General features: G+C 40.6%; 1 protein-coding gene across 1 annotated transcript in view; it reads right to left on the bottom strand.

Annotated features, from left to right (window-relative positions):
- LOC110534865 (unconventional myosin-VIIa) overlaps positions 1-14734 on the bottom strand; it is a 70555-nt gene extending 55821 nt beyond the window's left edge. Inside the window, exons 1-4 of the mRNA XM_036989866.2 lie at positions 14374-14734; positions 7236-7304; positions 954-1067; positions 430-582 (exon numbers count right to left, since the gene is read on the bottom strand). Coding sequence (XP_036845761.1) covers positions 430-582; positions 954-1067; positions 7236-7253 — 285 coding nt within the window. The 5' untranslated portion in view covers positions 7254-7304; positions 14374-14734. The remainder of the gene's footprint in view (positions 1-429; positions 583-953; positions 1068-7235; positions 7305-14373) is intronic.
- Between the last annotated feature and the right edge of the window lie 2624 nt (positions 14735-17358).

Genomic DNA, 17358 nt, shown 5'->3' with positions numbered 1-17358 from the left:
AAGTATTTGGTACTAAGTATACTTAAGTATCAAAAGTAAGTGTATAGTAATTGCAAAAATATACTTAAATATCAAAAGTAAAAGCATAAATCATTTCATATTTCTTATATTAGGCAAACCAGATGTCATAACTTTATATATATTTTTTTTGCGGACAGTCAGAGGCATACTCAATTTACAAATGAAGCATTTGTGTTTAGTGAGTCCACCAGATCAGAGGCAATACGGATGACCAGGGATGTTCTCTTGATAAATTTGTGAATTGGACCATTTTCAAATATCAATAGTAAACTAAAGTACAGATACAAACAAAACGACTTGAGTAGCACTTTAAAGTATTTTTACATACTGTAAGTACTTTACACCACTGAAAATGATGGTCTTGTAGTGGTACCAAAGCGAGCAGCCAGTATTGCAGGGGGGACTCACATAGATGACACGCTCGTTGTAGCGGATGAGCAAGTTCCGCAGGATGCCAGCCTCGTTGAGGTCTCCCAGGCGGATCATATCCTCCACACCGTGGATGGAGGTGGGGTGCATGGGCTTAATGTTGGTGGCATTCTGGGGCGAGATCCAGTGCTCCTGATGGGAGAACAGTTACAGTACAGTCACAGCCATTGAGGAACTATGGTGTCATAGGCTACTGTGCGTCCATGTGGGCTTGTTAGAGTAAGAGGGCCCTGTTTGAATGCATCCTCCTTTCCTTCCCCTTTCTTGCTTTCTTCCTTCCATTAAGTAATCACTGATAAAACATGAATGGATAGGTGTAGGCAAGCTTTCCATGGCATTGCTTTTACTAATAATGTCATGGCATGATTACTTCAAGGACGGGAGGAAGGAGGGATACATTTGAACAGGGCCAAAGTCTTGTTCAACAAAATGTTGTTAATGTCTCGTCGTCTTGTCAAAGTAGTGTCAACGTCCCGTCAACGTCTCATCTCGAGTGGACTTACCCTCCCCTCGTCATCCAGCACCTGGATCTGTCCCGAGTCACAGAGCTTGAGCACGGCTCCCACTGGGACATCGAACTCCCGACCCGTCTTAAGGTCCAACCAGACATAGTCCCCCTAGAAAGCAACCACAAACACAATCAGCAATCAGGAAGGAATTCTCAGAAAACTACTTCAGCAAGTTAATATGGTAGTTTTTTTTCAAGAGCTGCAGTCCCATACAAAGATTTTCTCGATAATGTTTCATATTAAGGGGCCTTATTACATTGTAATTCCATATGGAATGACCCTGTATCAAGTATTGTAATTAATTGTAATAATACATAGTTACACTGTAATAACAACATATAACTGGAGGTAACTACAGTCTAATTAGAGGTGTAACAACAAATGCTTGTTACCATGCTTGTTAAAAATGTGAAAGTTTCCAATAGCTTCCCAACCATATCCCAAAAAATACTTTAAATTGTTAAATAAATTAACCATGCATTTACTTAACCATCAATTAAACATTATTAGACACGTTAATAAACAGTTATGGTTAAATTTGTGAGATAGTCATTCATGCTTGACAAATTGTAAGCATATTAATCTTGGTTAAATAATGGTTTAGAAATGCACTTAAAATGTTCATAGGACAAATTCTTATTCCATCATGTAACCTTGCAAGGGTTTCACTGTTGGATCAGTGAAATTATTGATTTATCACAGAAATTAAGGCATCATGTCAACATCTACCCGTCTGCACAATACACTCAGAGGGGTTTGTTGAGACTAACATCATGTGACAGTGCGCAAAGAACGTGTCGAGAAGGTCAGTGTGCAGACATGAGAGACTGCCATGAAAGAGTGTTGTGAACAAGACAAAAACATCAACACAGGAGATCGAAAGTAAGTTTTCCATGCTAGCTAATGTTAGCTGGGCTCGATGGTCTTATCTTCCCTGAACCTTGTTCTCAAGGTATCCATCCATGTTAGCGTTATCTAGCTAGCTAGCCACTTGTGTCAACAGACTATGAAGATTATTAGTTCCTTTTTCAATGTAGCTAAACACTAGCTAACTTAGTGTTAGCAAGCACTATTATTGTTAGCTGGACAAGACAACAACTAGCTAGGTAACAGGCCTAAACTATAGAAATCATGATGATAACTAGTATAGGGTATTGTAAATTGTTATAGCTACATACTTTTTCTCTAACACAGATTCCCACAAGGTCTCAGACTTCAAGATGTACCCGGCTCCACGCGGGGGCTAAAGGGGTCTTAGACCCCTCAGTTGAAACTTGTGCCACCTTAGTTTTAGGTCTCTATATAAAAATAGCAAAAAAGTTCAAACGACAGAGTGACAGGTTGGTACAAAAATAAATCTGTGTCTCCACTGCGCTGTGTCAGCACAATGGACAGAGTGCGCCGCGGTGTGTTTAAGGAAGCTATGGAAAGCCACTGGGACGGTTAGGTATGACTCCTTTGGGTTTCCATAAAAATCAGGGAAAAACATTTCTCATCTTTGTGGAAGGCTAAGTGAATAACATGATAAACCTCCGCTTGTAATGTTTGATTTTAATTTATAAGTGTGGGGTCCAGTTTACCAGTCGGGCCCTGGTGAGGACACCGTGTTGGAGGCCGAACTGTCTCCTTCTTGCTCCTCTGCTGTTCCTATGGGCGCACTCTGCAGGAGTGTCTTCCCTATGATGGGGTGTGAGAGGTTTTCATCCTGACATTGACTGGCACTAAATTGACTATGACAGAGCTCTCTCCGGAGCCTGGAGAGGAGAACATGTGCTCTGACCCTTTCCGTAGGCTTGGAGAGAAAATGACTGCACCGCAAAATGTTCCTGGGTGTAGCACGGAAGTTGTGTCACTGCTGGAGGGTCTGGAAACCACCCTGGTGTCCACTGTGCATTGTCCGGGAGAGAATGCTCCCTTACCTGCTTCAACAAAGGCCCATTTTATGAGCATGGCCTTATTTCTATTACAGCATATTGGATGACTGTCATTCATATTTCATTCACCCAGCTCAATAGGTTTAGGCTACTACATGACACTCACATTTTCCCTATACCTATCATGAGGTTGCTACAACCTACAAATTAAAGTTTACAACGTAGGTGCACAAGTTGAGAGGAATGTTTTAGTAATCAAGGTGACAGAGAGTGATACATTCAACACCACCTTGCACACTCTTGCCTGCATCTAGCTGACCTAGGATGTAATCATTAGTCCAAACCGTTGTAAACAAGAGTTTCTATTGGAGAAATTCAGGTATGTTTATCCCTGTTTCATTTGCTACTGCTTAAGAAACATTTTTCAACATAATCGGCAGAATGAATACACCCCTGATCACCCACACATAGTTCACTTTCATAGCAGCCACATACAAACAGCATGATCACTTTACTTGTTGTATAATTCATTCTAGCATCTACACGGAATCAGGAATCAAGGTAAGACCCAGATGCAGACACATCAAATTGACAATGGTTTAATATTCCAACAGGGGCAGGCAATAGACAGTACAAGTCAGGCAGGGGTCAGTAAACCAGAGGTGGGGCAATGGTACCGGACAGCAGGCAGGCTCAGGATCAGGAAGAGTGGTCAGGTAGGCGGGCACAGTCAGGACAGGCAGGGGTCAAAACCAGGAGGGGAAAAAAAGAGAGACTGGTAAAAGCAGGAGCTGAGAACAAAAACTCTGGTTGACTTGACAAACAAGATGAACAAGCTAGCTGGCTAATTTGTTTTTGTTTGAATGATGCATCTGGACACTACCAGCTTTTTTATTTCAAACCAGAGTATTTTCTATCCAAATCTACTAATAATAAGCATATCCTAGCTTCTGGGTCTGAGTAGCAGGCAGTTTACTTTGGGCATGCTTTTCATCCGGACGTGAAAATACCACCCCCTAGCCTATAGAGGATATAAGTGTCTTATATCCTCTGAAAGCTTACATTATTGTTAATCCAACTACACTGTCTGATTTATAGTAGCTATTACAGTGAAAACATGCCATGCGATTGTTTGAGGACAGCGCCCGACAACAAAATATTTTTCCACCAGCACAGGTTTCATACATTCACAAATAACGATTAAATATTCACTTACTTTTGGAAAAACTTCCTCTAAATTGTCATCCAAAGGGTCCCAGCTATAACACGTAGTGTCGTTTTGTTAGATAAAATACTTCTTTATATTCCAAAAAGTCTGTTGGCGCCATTGATTTGAGTAATCCACTCATACAACATGCAGAAAAAGGAATCCGAAAATCTACCCCTAAACTTTGTTTCAACAAGTGAAAATATGTTTCTATTTACTCCTCAGATACCCTAAAATGTAATCAAACTATAATATTTCTTACAGAAGGAAGTAGGAAACTGATTTTAGCAGGTGCATCCTGTCTTTATGGCACGCTCAAACACAAATTTCCAAGACTGTGTCCCTGAACTAAAGCTGATATTTCTTATTCGTTTTTGAAGTTACAAACCTGAAACATAGACTGTTGAGACCCTGTGGAAGCCAAAGGAATTGCACACAGGAAACTAATTTTCATTATGACCTTATACTGGCATTTCTAAGTTGATGGTCTCTCTCAAAAAAAAAAATCTTTGGATTTTCTCTTACAATATCTACTGTGTTATATTCTCCTACACTATTAAACATTTATACAAACTTCAAAGTGTTTTCGTTCATATTGTACCAATTATATGCATATCCTGGCTTCAGGGCTTGAGCAACACTCATGTCATTCAGGCAGAAATTGAGAAAAAAGGTGCCTAGCCCTAAGAAGTTGTTAATTAAGAACAAATTCTTATTTAAAATGACTGCCTACTCATTAGAGCCTATGTAATCTCGGGACACCCAGTGCATCTGTCTACAAGAGATTATTACCTTGTGATAGTTTGTATTGAATTGGATGTGCTGAGAAGAACCAAAACACAAAATTTGTGAATTTAGTGGGAGCTTGCACGTTTGTAAGAAGCATGGTAACAAACATTTGTTGTTACACTTCTGTAATTACAGACTGCAATTACCACCGGTTACGTGTTATTACAGTCTAACTATGAGTTATTACAATAAACGACAATGCTTGTTAGTGTAATTACACATGTAATTACCCTGTAATAAGGACCCCATAAAATGAAGTGTTACCATTTTCTTACTAGTTGAATACATTACATTTGCCATTCCAATATGTTAAGCACATGATTTCAATATATTGTCCATTAGGTCCAGGATGTGATGTGCTTATTTTTTTTAAGACTCACGTTACACCCTGGACCTGCCATCAATATACTTTCAAATTGAAATTTGCATTTCAAACCAGCTTTATTTGTGTTTGCTGAAGTACAAACTTGGCAGGAATGTGTTTAAATTACATTGCAACAATAGTAATGAGGGCAGTAGGAAGGTAGGCCCCTAAATTGCAGCTGCCTGAGGATAACTCTAATAGCCTGACTGCTCCTATATGTACTCTTTGGAAAATATATTATGTTAATAGTTCACTAAAGTTTATTGCAATGTACTGGCCGCCTACTCGTCTTCTTTCTCAAACACAATGGTAATGCAATAAAATCTCACTCTGCCTAAAGACTCTACAGTCTGGTCTAAGGTCATGTTAATTCTACTAGTGGAGCAAAATTCACAATTAATACACTTCATAATTCCTCCTGACACAACAGTATTTTTATGACATTAAAACTATTTTCTGTGCACTTCCTAAAACAATTAAAAATGTGATGTCCAATCGATACAAAAAAAGGCACATATTGTTATGCATGAAATAAGTTGGCTACTTTGAAGGCTGCCAGTCCATCCAATAAGGGGAATTAGGTTGATGTAGGCTTAGCCTCGTGCAACTGCAGACTTTATAGGAAGTGATGTAACTTGTCACTTGTTGCTAGGAGGAGGTGGTGCTGTTTCAAGAATGTTTGAATATTTAAAAAGTGCATCATTCCCTTCTTCTGTCCCTGTTATCACAACTCTAAATGATGACCGGTGAAAGCAAGGCCTACGCCACTTTATAAACCTGCCTTGCCAAAATCAGTAATTACTCCAATATTGGGGAGTCAAAGTAAAGAGATCCTTATAAGAGGAGGAGCCTATTGGAAATCCTTGCTGTCAATCAAGGTGAGATTCAGGAAGTCAGCCCAGCCAGAGAATGGGCTTTGTCACTTCCCAGTGTTAAGCTGCCATGTTGTTTTTGTTTTGTTGTAACACGCTGGACACACTTTGACCGTGCTGTTATTCAATCTCTCACAAACCACCTAACCACATATATATGCAATAAACCGGACAACAACAACATATTTAGGACTGAACCAATCAAAAAAAGTCAAAAATATGGGTTTTGCTCTACACAAAAACATGTTTATATGGAGTCAACTTTCTTTTCGAAAATTGTAATCATTGTTTCATTCAGTAAATTAAATCAAATGTGCTTTGAAGTGCAATAAGAATGATTTTGACAACCCAAAACCCAGGTACCAGCTTTGTTAGAAAAGGATGCAGTTAGCACTCAAAAACATCAGCAAGAAAAAAGTATCCATTTCTAATTCAGGTTGAGGTGAAACGTCCATGTCACTATCCCTCCCTGTCTAGACTCAGGCATTACAGAGGCTTTACTAGTCTGACAACACAGATGCCTTGCTGATGGAATGAGATGCATGATTCATGACTAGTCTCTTGACATTAAGGTACTCCTTAAAGGGATAGTTTAGAGATTTTACATATTTATATATTTGTTTCCTTACCTTGAAATCAGTCTATGGACAAGAAGTGACTGCAATTCACACTTTATTTTTTGTTAAACTACCCCCTCCAAACCCCAAAAATGTAATTGATGAACTATCCCTTTAAAAACCCAGATGAAGTGACCTTCAAAGCCCCACAAAGCTTCTCCAGAACCATGGGCCCAGATGAAAATATATTGATAGTGTGACGGGGGGTGATGATAGGAGAATGAGGGTGCATGTTATCTCATGCTACGTGTCACTGTGTCCTCTGGTGGTCCAGCTGATAACACACCATAGCCCCTATCTTATTAGCATTTAAATTGTGTCTCACTTGCAAAGGTCATCCACAGGGTGGGTGTGTGTTTGTGTGTGGTGTGTGTGTGTGTGTGTGTGTGTGTGTGTGTGTGTGTGTGTGTGTGTGTGTGTGTGTGTGTGTGTGTGTGTGTGTGTGTGTGTGTGTGTGTGTGTGTGTGTGTGTGTGTGTGTGTGTGTGTGTGTGTGTGTGTGTGTGTGAGTGTATGTTTGAGAGAGAGAACAAGTGAGAAATAAGGTATTCTACCTGTTGCAGAATGACCATGGTTCAGCTTCCGGTTTATTCCAGGACATTAGAAGTCACCATGTGAGGCTCCTGGAATAGAGAAAAGTCCTATTAGACATACAGAACATATCAAACATACATATTTGCACACTCAGAAACTGGCCCAACAGGGATTCAAAGTACCACTGTTGGGGGGCATATGCAGCGGCTGTGTTGACCACTAGACCAACATCCGGCACAGTCTTACTAATGGTAAAGATTCACCACAGGGGTTCTCGCTGGACAGATGGCTTAAAGCTGAGTCCATTGGTGACTGGTGGACCAGACCTCATACTGTCTGAGCCAAGAGGAATCCCACTTTAATCAAGTGGAATTAATGTGTATAAAATGATAAACATTTCTACCCCTGGAGAGTGAGGATAGACACATAAGCTTGTTGTCAGAGTCTCTATTACTTTGTGAGATAAAGGCATTACTGTAAATCAGAATGTCCCCCAAAGCAGTTGTCATTGGATCTAATGTGTAGTGTGGGTATATCCGAAATGGCATGGCACCCTATTCCCCATATAGTGCATTACCTTTGGCCCGAGCCCATAAGGTAGTACATTATATAGAGAATATAGTGCCATTTCAGACTGTGACTTTTGCAGATGTTTCTGGACTGATTTGCACAGGGGCTTTTAGACCTGTGCTCTTGTCCGATTCACTTCCCTTCTCTTAAATGTGCACTCGTTCACTCCTAATCATGGATTTAAAAGCATTGTATTGTTGCCTCCATGGGCTAGAGGGATATATATCTTCCACCTTTGAACTTTAAGTCCATAAGTGACCAAGTGCACGTCATGGAGAAGGGGAGAGAATTGGAACGAAGACAGTTCCCTGATCTCACACATACGTCACACACAATAAACCAACAAACACACACCACCATTGTAATCCACAAGTAAACTGTCTAATGAAATTAAGCTCTGGCTGAGAGAGTTTGATCAGGCTGTCTTATTTCAAATCTCCATGACTACAGTTAGCTCCCCCGTTACTGACTATCACACATGCGCACACACACAACAAAGTCTCTTACTAACGTTTCAAGACCCTAGTAGAAGTATTAACTTTCTCCAGTTGTAGTTACTATGGCTCTGACAAAGTAGGAATGACACACCCACTAAGAAATAATCAACGAATACACCAATCTGCAGTGGATTGTCCAAAAATACATTTCAAACAATCACAATAAATATGAGGCAGCAGAATGCACGTGTTTACTTTGATATTCAATGTAGAGACACATTTGCCTGGTCTAAGATCCGTTTGTGCTGTATAGCCAACTCCTATGTGCATTGGCATGTAAAACTGATCTGCAACCAGATCTGGAACCAGGCTAGAGACACATTGACATGATTAAAGTACAGTAGCTGTGGGCCAGTATTCATAAAGCATCTCAGAGTAGGAGTTCTCATCTAGGATCAAGAATCAGCCTTTTAGATCAGAATCAAAATTTTTATGGGGACCTGTGGCCTTATCCACAAAGCATCTCAGAGTGCTAATCTAGTATGTGTCCATATAATATTTTTCATTATTATCTAAAAGGCTAAACTGATCTGAGATCAGCGCTCCTACTCTGAGACGTTTTGTGGTTACAGGCCGGGATCGTAAATGAGCATTCATACTCTAAGATGCTTTGACTTTGGACTATGGGTATTCTGGGCATGTCATTCCCAGTGTCAGCTGCTGCTAGGGAGACCACTACAAAATAACTTGCCCACAGTGATCATAGCCAGCTGCACAAGAGAAAATGAGGAGAGAGAGAGTGAGGGGGGGGGGGGGGGGGGGTCTATCTATGCAACGCATAATGAAACTCCTTAAGAATGTATAGGTTACACAAAACATATACATTAAACATCAAGTACTGTATGTGTCTCTAAAATTGCACTGGAGCAACTGTGCCATAAGGAACCATTCATTTAACTGTAATTACAATTTATATTTTATTTTTTAAACTTTATTTAACTAGGTAAGTCAGTTAAGAACAAATTCTTGTTTACAATGACGGCCCAGGAACAGTGGGTTAACTGCCTTGTTCAGGGGCATAACGACAGATTTTTACCTTGTCAGCTCGGGGATTCGATCTAGCATCCTTCGGTTACTGGCCCAACACTCAAACCAATAGGCTACCTGCCGACCCAAAATGACCTGTACAGGTACTTACAGTGCCTTCGTAAAATATTCAGACCCCTTGACTTTTTCCACATTTTGTTAAGTTACAGTCTTGTTTTAAAATGGATAACTTTTTTTCCCATCAGCAATCTACACACAATACCTTATAATGACAAAGTGAAAACAGGCTTTTAAAGGTTTTGCTAAATTATTAAAAATAAAAAAAACGAAATACTTTATTTACAAGTATTCAGACCCTTTGTTATGAGACTAAAAACGGAGCTCAGAGGCATCCTTTTTCCATTAATTAATCATCCTTGAGATGTTTCTACAACTTGGAGTCCACCTGTGGTAAATACAATTGATTGGAGTCCACCTGTGGTAAATACAATTGATTGGAGTCCACCTGTGGTAAATACAATTGATTGGAGTCCACCTGTGGTAAATACAATTGATTGGAGTCCACCTGTGGTAAATTCAATTGATTGGAGTCCACCTGTGGTAAATTCAATTGATTGGACATGATTTGGAAAGGCACAGGCATGTCTATATAAGGTTGACAGTGCATGTCAGAGCAAAAACCAAGCCATGAGGTCAAAGGAATTATCTGTAGAGCTCCGAGACAGGATTGTGTCGAGGCACAGATCTGGGGAAGTGTACCAATGTTTTTTTGCAGCATTAAAGGTCCCCAAGAACACAGTGGCCTCCATCATTCTTAAATGGAAGAAGTTTAGAACCACCAAGACTCTTCCTAGAGCTGAGCAATCGGGGGAGAAGGGCCTTGGTCAGGGAGGTGACCACGAACCCAATGGTCACACTGACAGAGCTCTAGAGTTCCTCTGTGGAGATGTGAGATCTTTCCAGAAGGACAACCATCTCTGCAGCACTCCACCAATCAGGCCTTATGGTAGAGTGGCCAGACGGAAGCCACTCCTCAGTAAAAAGGCACATGACAACCCGCTTGGAGTTTGCCAAAAGGCACATAAAGATTCTCAGACTATGAGAAACACGATTCTCTGGTCTGATGAAACCAAGATTGAACTATTTGGCCCGAATGCCAAGAGTCATGTCTGGAGGAAACCTGGCACCATCCTTACGGTGAAGCATGGTGGTGGCAGCATCAAGCTGTGGGGATGTTTTTCAGCGGCAGGGACTGGGAGACAAGTCAGGATCGAGGGAAAGATGAACGGAGCAAAGTACATAGAGAAGGTTCACCTTCCAACAGAACAATGACCCTAAGCACACAGCCCAGACAACGCAGGAGTGGCTTTGGGACAAGTTTCTGAATGTCCTTGAATGGCCCAGCCAGAGCCCGATCGAACATCTCTGGAGAGACCTGAAAATAGCTGTAAAGCAAAGCTCACCATCCAACCTGACAGAGCTTGAGAGGATCTGCAGAGAGAAATGGGAGAAACTCTCCAAATACAGGTGTGCCAAGCTTGTAGCGTCATACCCAAGAAGACAAGGCTGTAATTGCTGCCAAAGGTGCTTCAACAAAGTACTGAGTAAAATGTCTGAATACTTATGTAAATGTTGTATTTCTGTGTGTTTTATTTTTTATAATTTTGAAAACATTTCAAAAATAACTTTTTTTGCTTTGTCGTTATGGGGTATGTGTGTAGATTAATGAGAAAAAAATGTTTTTCATCAATTTTAGAATAAAGCTGTAACATAACAAAATGTGGAAAAAGTCAAGAGGTCTGAATACTTTTCCGAATGCACTGTATATATAAGAATGTCTCATCTTGCTTTTGTGTAATATCAGTGCAAATAATGATCCTCACACAGAGCACTGTGTGTAGGCTAAACACTTCTCCTCATACAGGACACCATTTCATTGGACATCTTTACAGCTGGGTTAATTTTAGCGTCATGCCTTAGCAATGTGGCTCAGCTGGTCATGTAGTCAGGTGAGTGAGGGTATGTTGGGCTGGTGCTTGAGATGATAAATTCAAAGTTGATAAATTGTGAAATGTCCCTTTAAGGGCTTATTTAGATTCCTGGGGCTAATCTCTGGGTTTATACAAACCATAATTTAATATTGGCTGCTGAATCATATCCTCCCTGACGGCAGATCTCATTGGGCTGCATTTTGATCAAAGACTTTGTTTACATCCATAATAACAGTAGCCATTTTGTCTCCATAGGCTACATACAGCAGGACACAGGGGGCATGGCCTGGATCCATTTCTGTACCTCCTTCCCCTAGGTCCTACCCTTTTTCATGTCTACTGCTCATGAAGGACTAGATAGGGGAAAGCAATATGGCATAACTCTGTAGCCTATGCTGAAGGCTAGGTCATCAACATATTGCTAACTATCTGCTTCCCTCAGATCTCGGGGCCAACCGGGTGAACAGAAACATCCTCCCTACATGTGACAGGAGAGTGTTGTCACATAAGGAACATATGGTACAGTTTACCAGGGACTCCTCCCATTTGCTGCCCAATAAGTAGATTAACATTGGGCTTAATGATATACTGTACGGATCTGCTGTGCTTTGAATACAGCTACATTGAATGCAACTCAAATATTTAATTGCAAAACAACATGCAAAACGTAGCAGATCCATAAAAAGGATTACATACACTCCCATCTATAAATATTTGGACAGTAAAGCTAACATTTTAAATGAGTCTTTTGGGTTATGTTTTGCCCAATAGTAAATCAATAAATATTTATCCTCATATGTGGCACCATTTCATTGGACATCTTTACACTTGATATTAGTATCCAGACTAGTCACAGCTGGGTTAAGTGCAGCGTCATGTTGTCAGGTAAATGAGGGAAGGAGGAAAAGAGGGGAGGAGGGGAAGAAGAGAGGAGGGGGTAAGAAGTCTGGGGGTTGATTTGTTTGATTTGTTTGAGAGGATTTTAAAATATCAGATCCAAATAAAGGATTAGATACACTCCCCTCCATAACTATTTGGAGTATTTTTGTACAAATCGACAATATTCCCAATTTGTTTTGGTCGTGCCAGTTATATGAAATAAAATCTCAGTCAATGCACCGATACTGGCCTGGCCTCTACCTTTGCCGATCTGAAAGTATTCATTAGCCATCAGCAATATGGTAGGAGCTTAATCTATTTCTCTTGGAGGCTGGATAGTCTTTCTGACTATATTTGTTAACACAATGGACACCAGCCCTGGTTCTGGAGAACTATATGGGTGTCTTGTGTATGGTTACTCAGACTTTTGTTCTAACCTAGCTCTAAAACTAATTTTGGTCATACCCAGTGACTCTAGTCCTTCCCATATCAGAGGACAGGAAAACTAACCAAACTGGGATCCAGTTGAAATAGCTGAATGATTATGACTAAGTGGAACAAATGTGCCTTTTTTGGTTTAGCCTACATTGTTCAGTGAAACTGCTGAATCTTTATGGACCTAAAAACAAACTAGCTGTTTCAAAAACTTACGGCAGACCCTGTTTCAAAATAGATGTTTTATAATAGCTGTGACTCATTATTGACATACTGTATATACCGAGTGGCCTCTGAGAGCAGCATTATAGGATATGAACACAACATACTGTACTCTCAGATTAGCTGTTGAGCCTTTGGGCATTAGAGAGTCCACACTTTAGTCCTACAGTATGTACTGTATGGATCTGTCTGTGTGTGTGTGTGTGTGTGTGTGTGTGTGTGTGTGTGTGTGTGTGTGTGTGTGTGTGTGTGTGTGTCAAATCTATGTACAATATGTAGAGCTATATGAAGTAGAGGAGCAGATGTTTCAGGTTATCCTCAACTCCCTACCCAGCAGGTACAAAATTGGTCATATTATTTGGTTCAACATCAACAGTCCTGAGAAAGACATCCGAGCCTGTTTGTAACCTAGTAGTTTTGTCAAATGTTCAGAAGCTCACAATGATTCAAAACATAATTCTTATGATTGTTAACATGATCCTTTCTCAACAGGTTTAGGACCAAGGTGGTACGTGACTGTGACTTTGAAACTCTTGAAATGGCTAGCTAGTTATTACGTCCAGCAGTTTCCCTGAACAATGTGGGCTTATTCAATGAAGCCACTGAAATACAAATATTATCATCATTATCATTCAGCCATTTCAGCTGAATCTGAACTACACTTCAGTTTGGTTAGTAGTCTTCCAGTTCTCTGATCTGGGAAGAAGATTCTACCCAAGTAGAGTCACTATGACCCAGGAACAGTTGAGGCCAGTGTAGGGTCATATTCATTAGTGCACACCACATCAAAATGTTTGCAACGGAAAAAGAAAACAATAATTTAGGCCCGTTTGCTTCTGTTTGGTTCCTAGTGAATACGACCCAGATAGGAAGGGGAGAATAGCCTGAGCATGGCCTTCATTGCCTGAGCTATTATTCCATCTCACCAACTACACTCACTATGACCCAGGCCAGGAAGAAAACACACAGATGGTGACCTGGGAGGCTGAAGAGTCATGTAGGTGGACTAATAACCAATCCAGAAAAACAGCTTCTTTGATGACAATATCAAGACCAGGTCATAAAAGACTTCCAAGCACCCTGTGAACACCAATATTCTCTGATCAGTGCCAGATGTCCTCCTTAAAAACGATGCGCACGTGGAAATCTAGAACTTTGATACTTTAAGTGCCGACTTCATGCACCTTTTCACTTTCCATTCTTACTCACGATCATTTCAGGTTGTACTTTACTAAGTTAATATAATCATATTTACCAACTTGGTTTATTAAAAAAAGGTACAGATCCACTTAAATACACATTCTGGCAATATACACACACACAAACCTGAAGGTACACACGCACAGAAAGAGTCACGTTCTGTTTCTTTAAGTGAGATTATAAATGGTCCCCTTTGAGGCCTGGCACGAAGGGAGCATGCAGTGGGGGTGTGCAGGCTGTGAGCGCTGAGTGAGCCGTAAGAGGCTTTGGGTAACTAATGCCTGAGGAGAGGCAGCAACACTGAGCCCTGGGCCAGCTAAGCCCTCAGCCCTGACCAACCAACTGCTTTTCTTTACTTTATTTACTTCCTTACTTACCACTCAAGACACTCGGGTTCTCCTGTCTCCTCGCTTTTCCCCTCTTTCCTTGTCCCTCGCTCTTCCACTCTGGTAAGTCCAGGTAACTGGTAACAGCCAGGTAGCAGGTGAATTGAAGGGAAGGTGTAAAGAAGCAGGAGGAACAAAAGAAAATCTCTCTCTCACTCTTTCCACTTGCTGCGGTCTGTCCCTTTTTGTCCTCTCTCTCTCTCTCACATGCTCTGCCCCTCCTCTTCTTCTTTCTTTCTCTCCAAGGTACCTGTTGCTGCCTGGCGTCCAGTAGAGGAGTGACTACAGCCTCTCTCTCTCGATCTCTCATTCATCATTCAGTCAGTCCGCTGATCCCTATTAGCAGGGAGGCAGGTTACGTGCGCCACACAGCCACAGTGACCAGCCACTTGGTGGGGGAGGGAGGAAGGGGGAGGAGGAGGGGGACTGAGAGGTCATGGGGTGGCAGGTGGTGCCGGACTGGTCAGGGCCTGCACCTATTGTCCCACAAAAAATGTAAACATTGTACTGTAATATTTATGCATGAGATGGAGGAGGGTTAACACAGTTGTGTAATTCCACCAGACCTATGAATAGGGTACATTTGGGGACTATGTGTATATGGCAGGTGATGATGCCATGTGAAGACTGAAGGTCTTGTTCTAAAACAGCAGCTTAACTAAAGTCAAATCAAAATGTATTGATCACGTTCAAAGTTTAGCACATGGTGTAGCAGATGGTGTAGCAGATGGTGTAGCAGACGGTGTAGCAGATGGTGTAGCAGATGGTGTAGCAGAAGGTGTAGCACATGGTGTAGCAGATGGTGTAGCAGATGGTGTAGCAGACGGTGTAGCAGATGGTTGAGCAATAGGTGTGTAGCACATGGTGTAGCAGATGGTGTAGCAAATGGTGTAGCAGACGGTGTAGCAGACGGTGTAGCAGACGGTGTAGCAGATGGTGTAGCAGACGGTGTAGCAGACGGTGTAGCAGACGGTGTAGCAGACGGTGTAGCAGACGGTGTAGCAGACGGTGTAGCAGATGGTGTAGCAGACGGTGTAGCAGATGGTGTAGCAGATGGTGTAGCAGATGGTGTAGCAGATGCAGCGAAATGTTTATGTAACTAGTACACTCCCCTCTGTATATAGGACAGTGAAGCTAACATTTGTACATTTGGCTCTATACTCCAGCACTTTGGATTTGACATCAAATGAGGCGACAGGGCAGAATGTCACCTTTTATTTGAGGGTATTTTACTGTTTAGAAATAAATGCACTTTATGTATCTAATATTATTATTATTATATTATAGTCCTCCCAATTGAATACGTTTTTTTCTTCATATGTATTTGGACAAATTCACTTATAGTATTAAAGCAGTCAAAAGTTGAGTATTTGGTCCCATATTCCTAGCACACAATTGTGTTATGGTTAATGTTTTGCCCAATAGGAACTGAATAGTGAATAATGTATTGTGTCACTTTTATTGTAAATTAGAATACAAGGTGTTTCTGAACAGTTCTAAATGAACTTGGATACTACCATGATTATGGATGATCATGAATTAGTCATGTATAATGATGAGTGAGTGATAGCGTCACTGTTCAAATAAATACGGAGGGGAGTGTAACTGTATAACGAGACAGACAACTACACCAGGGTTGGGGTCAATTCAATTTCCATTTAGGAAGTAAACTGAATTACTTTTACTTCCTGAATTGACTGAATTAAAATGGAATTGATCCCAAACCTGGACCACACATTGGCAGACATTTCTGACAGATCAAATTGAAAAGCAATAAGGTTTCATATTTTATTTGAAAGTCATGCCACAAGTTGACATAAAATACAAAATGAAAATAAATAATTTCCAGATCACTGTAAAATAACTATAAAATAACCACAGTGTAACTGAGAATCAAATCGAACAAACGCATACACGGTAACAAAAAAAGACACACAGACAAGCATACAGTACATAAGATACAGCCTTTCGATGTCTAGCTATTAGTAAACATATAAGCCTAGAGAACACAAGGTTAAGTGGATATATAAAATTAGCAAGAGTACAAAATATTGATAATAAAAGACACTTGTTATAAAGACCATAGTATCTTCTATAAGTTTCACCATGCAGTATATTCTAGTCTCAAATAAATAAACATTGGCAGAAAAGTACAAGAGAATCACAAGCTCATTTGTCAAACGCATCAGACTCCATATAGGAAAACATGGCCGCCAATGATAAGAACACAGGTGTCACTTGTCTTGGCAAATTTGAGTCAGCAATGTCATACAGTATACATTATGATATCGTAAAGATGATGTAACACCTGGCACAACCGTTAATGAAGTTTCATGACCAATGTCCTTAACATGCAGCAGTATGCAGGCAAACGAGCTCAAGGCAGCTCCAACGTTAGCTAAACGAGCTAACCTATGTAAATCATTGCACCATGTTGACGTATGTGTTTGCCATTAGACAGGCTTTAATAAAAACACAAAATCTAAATAAATCGTGAACACACAAAGACTCTGCAATCATACGTTTTCGGTATTCCTCACATTTCTCAGGTTGTCCATGTCCAACAATGATGAAATGTTGTTTGTTTAAAAACGTAACTAGATAAGTATCCATCTTACAAGTATTGTCACGGAATATTGCCTTAAATGTCTCTCAACTATTATGCTCTTACCTCTGAAATAAATGTCTGGAATATATTGTACAATCCCTCCCAACTGGGATGTCCCTATTGTGATGGTGGATTGGGTGCTTGTCATTAAACTCAGAGTTTTACAGAGTTTACAGCCTGCTAGGGACTTAGCACTACTTCCAAGTTTATCAAACTGGTGTCAGAATTGGGATAGTGCTCGTGGCCTTCGAGACGTTGTCCTTAAGACGCAGACCTTGTGATAGTGCAGAAGGGGACATGTTTTCTGAAATGGAAGGAGTAGTAGTGTAATAATCCTATCCTTAACATGTGCCTAACAATCTCTTCCA

This window comes from Oncorhynchus mykiss, chromosome 10 (genome assembly GCF_057628025.1).
Source record: "Oncorhynchus mykiss isolate SJ-2025 chromosome 10, ASM5762802v1, whole genome shotgun sequence".
In the NCBI taxonomy this organism is placed as follows: Eukaryota; Metazoa; Chordata; class Actinopteri; order Salmoniformes; family Salmonidae; genus Oncorhynchus; species Oncorhynchus mykiss.
Note: the sequence above shows the minus strand (reverse complement) of the source record. Positions and strands in the feature narration are given on the sequence as shown.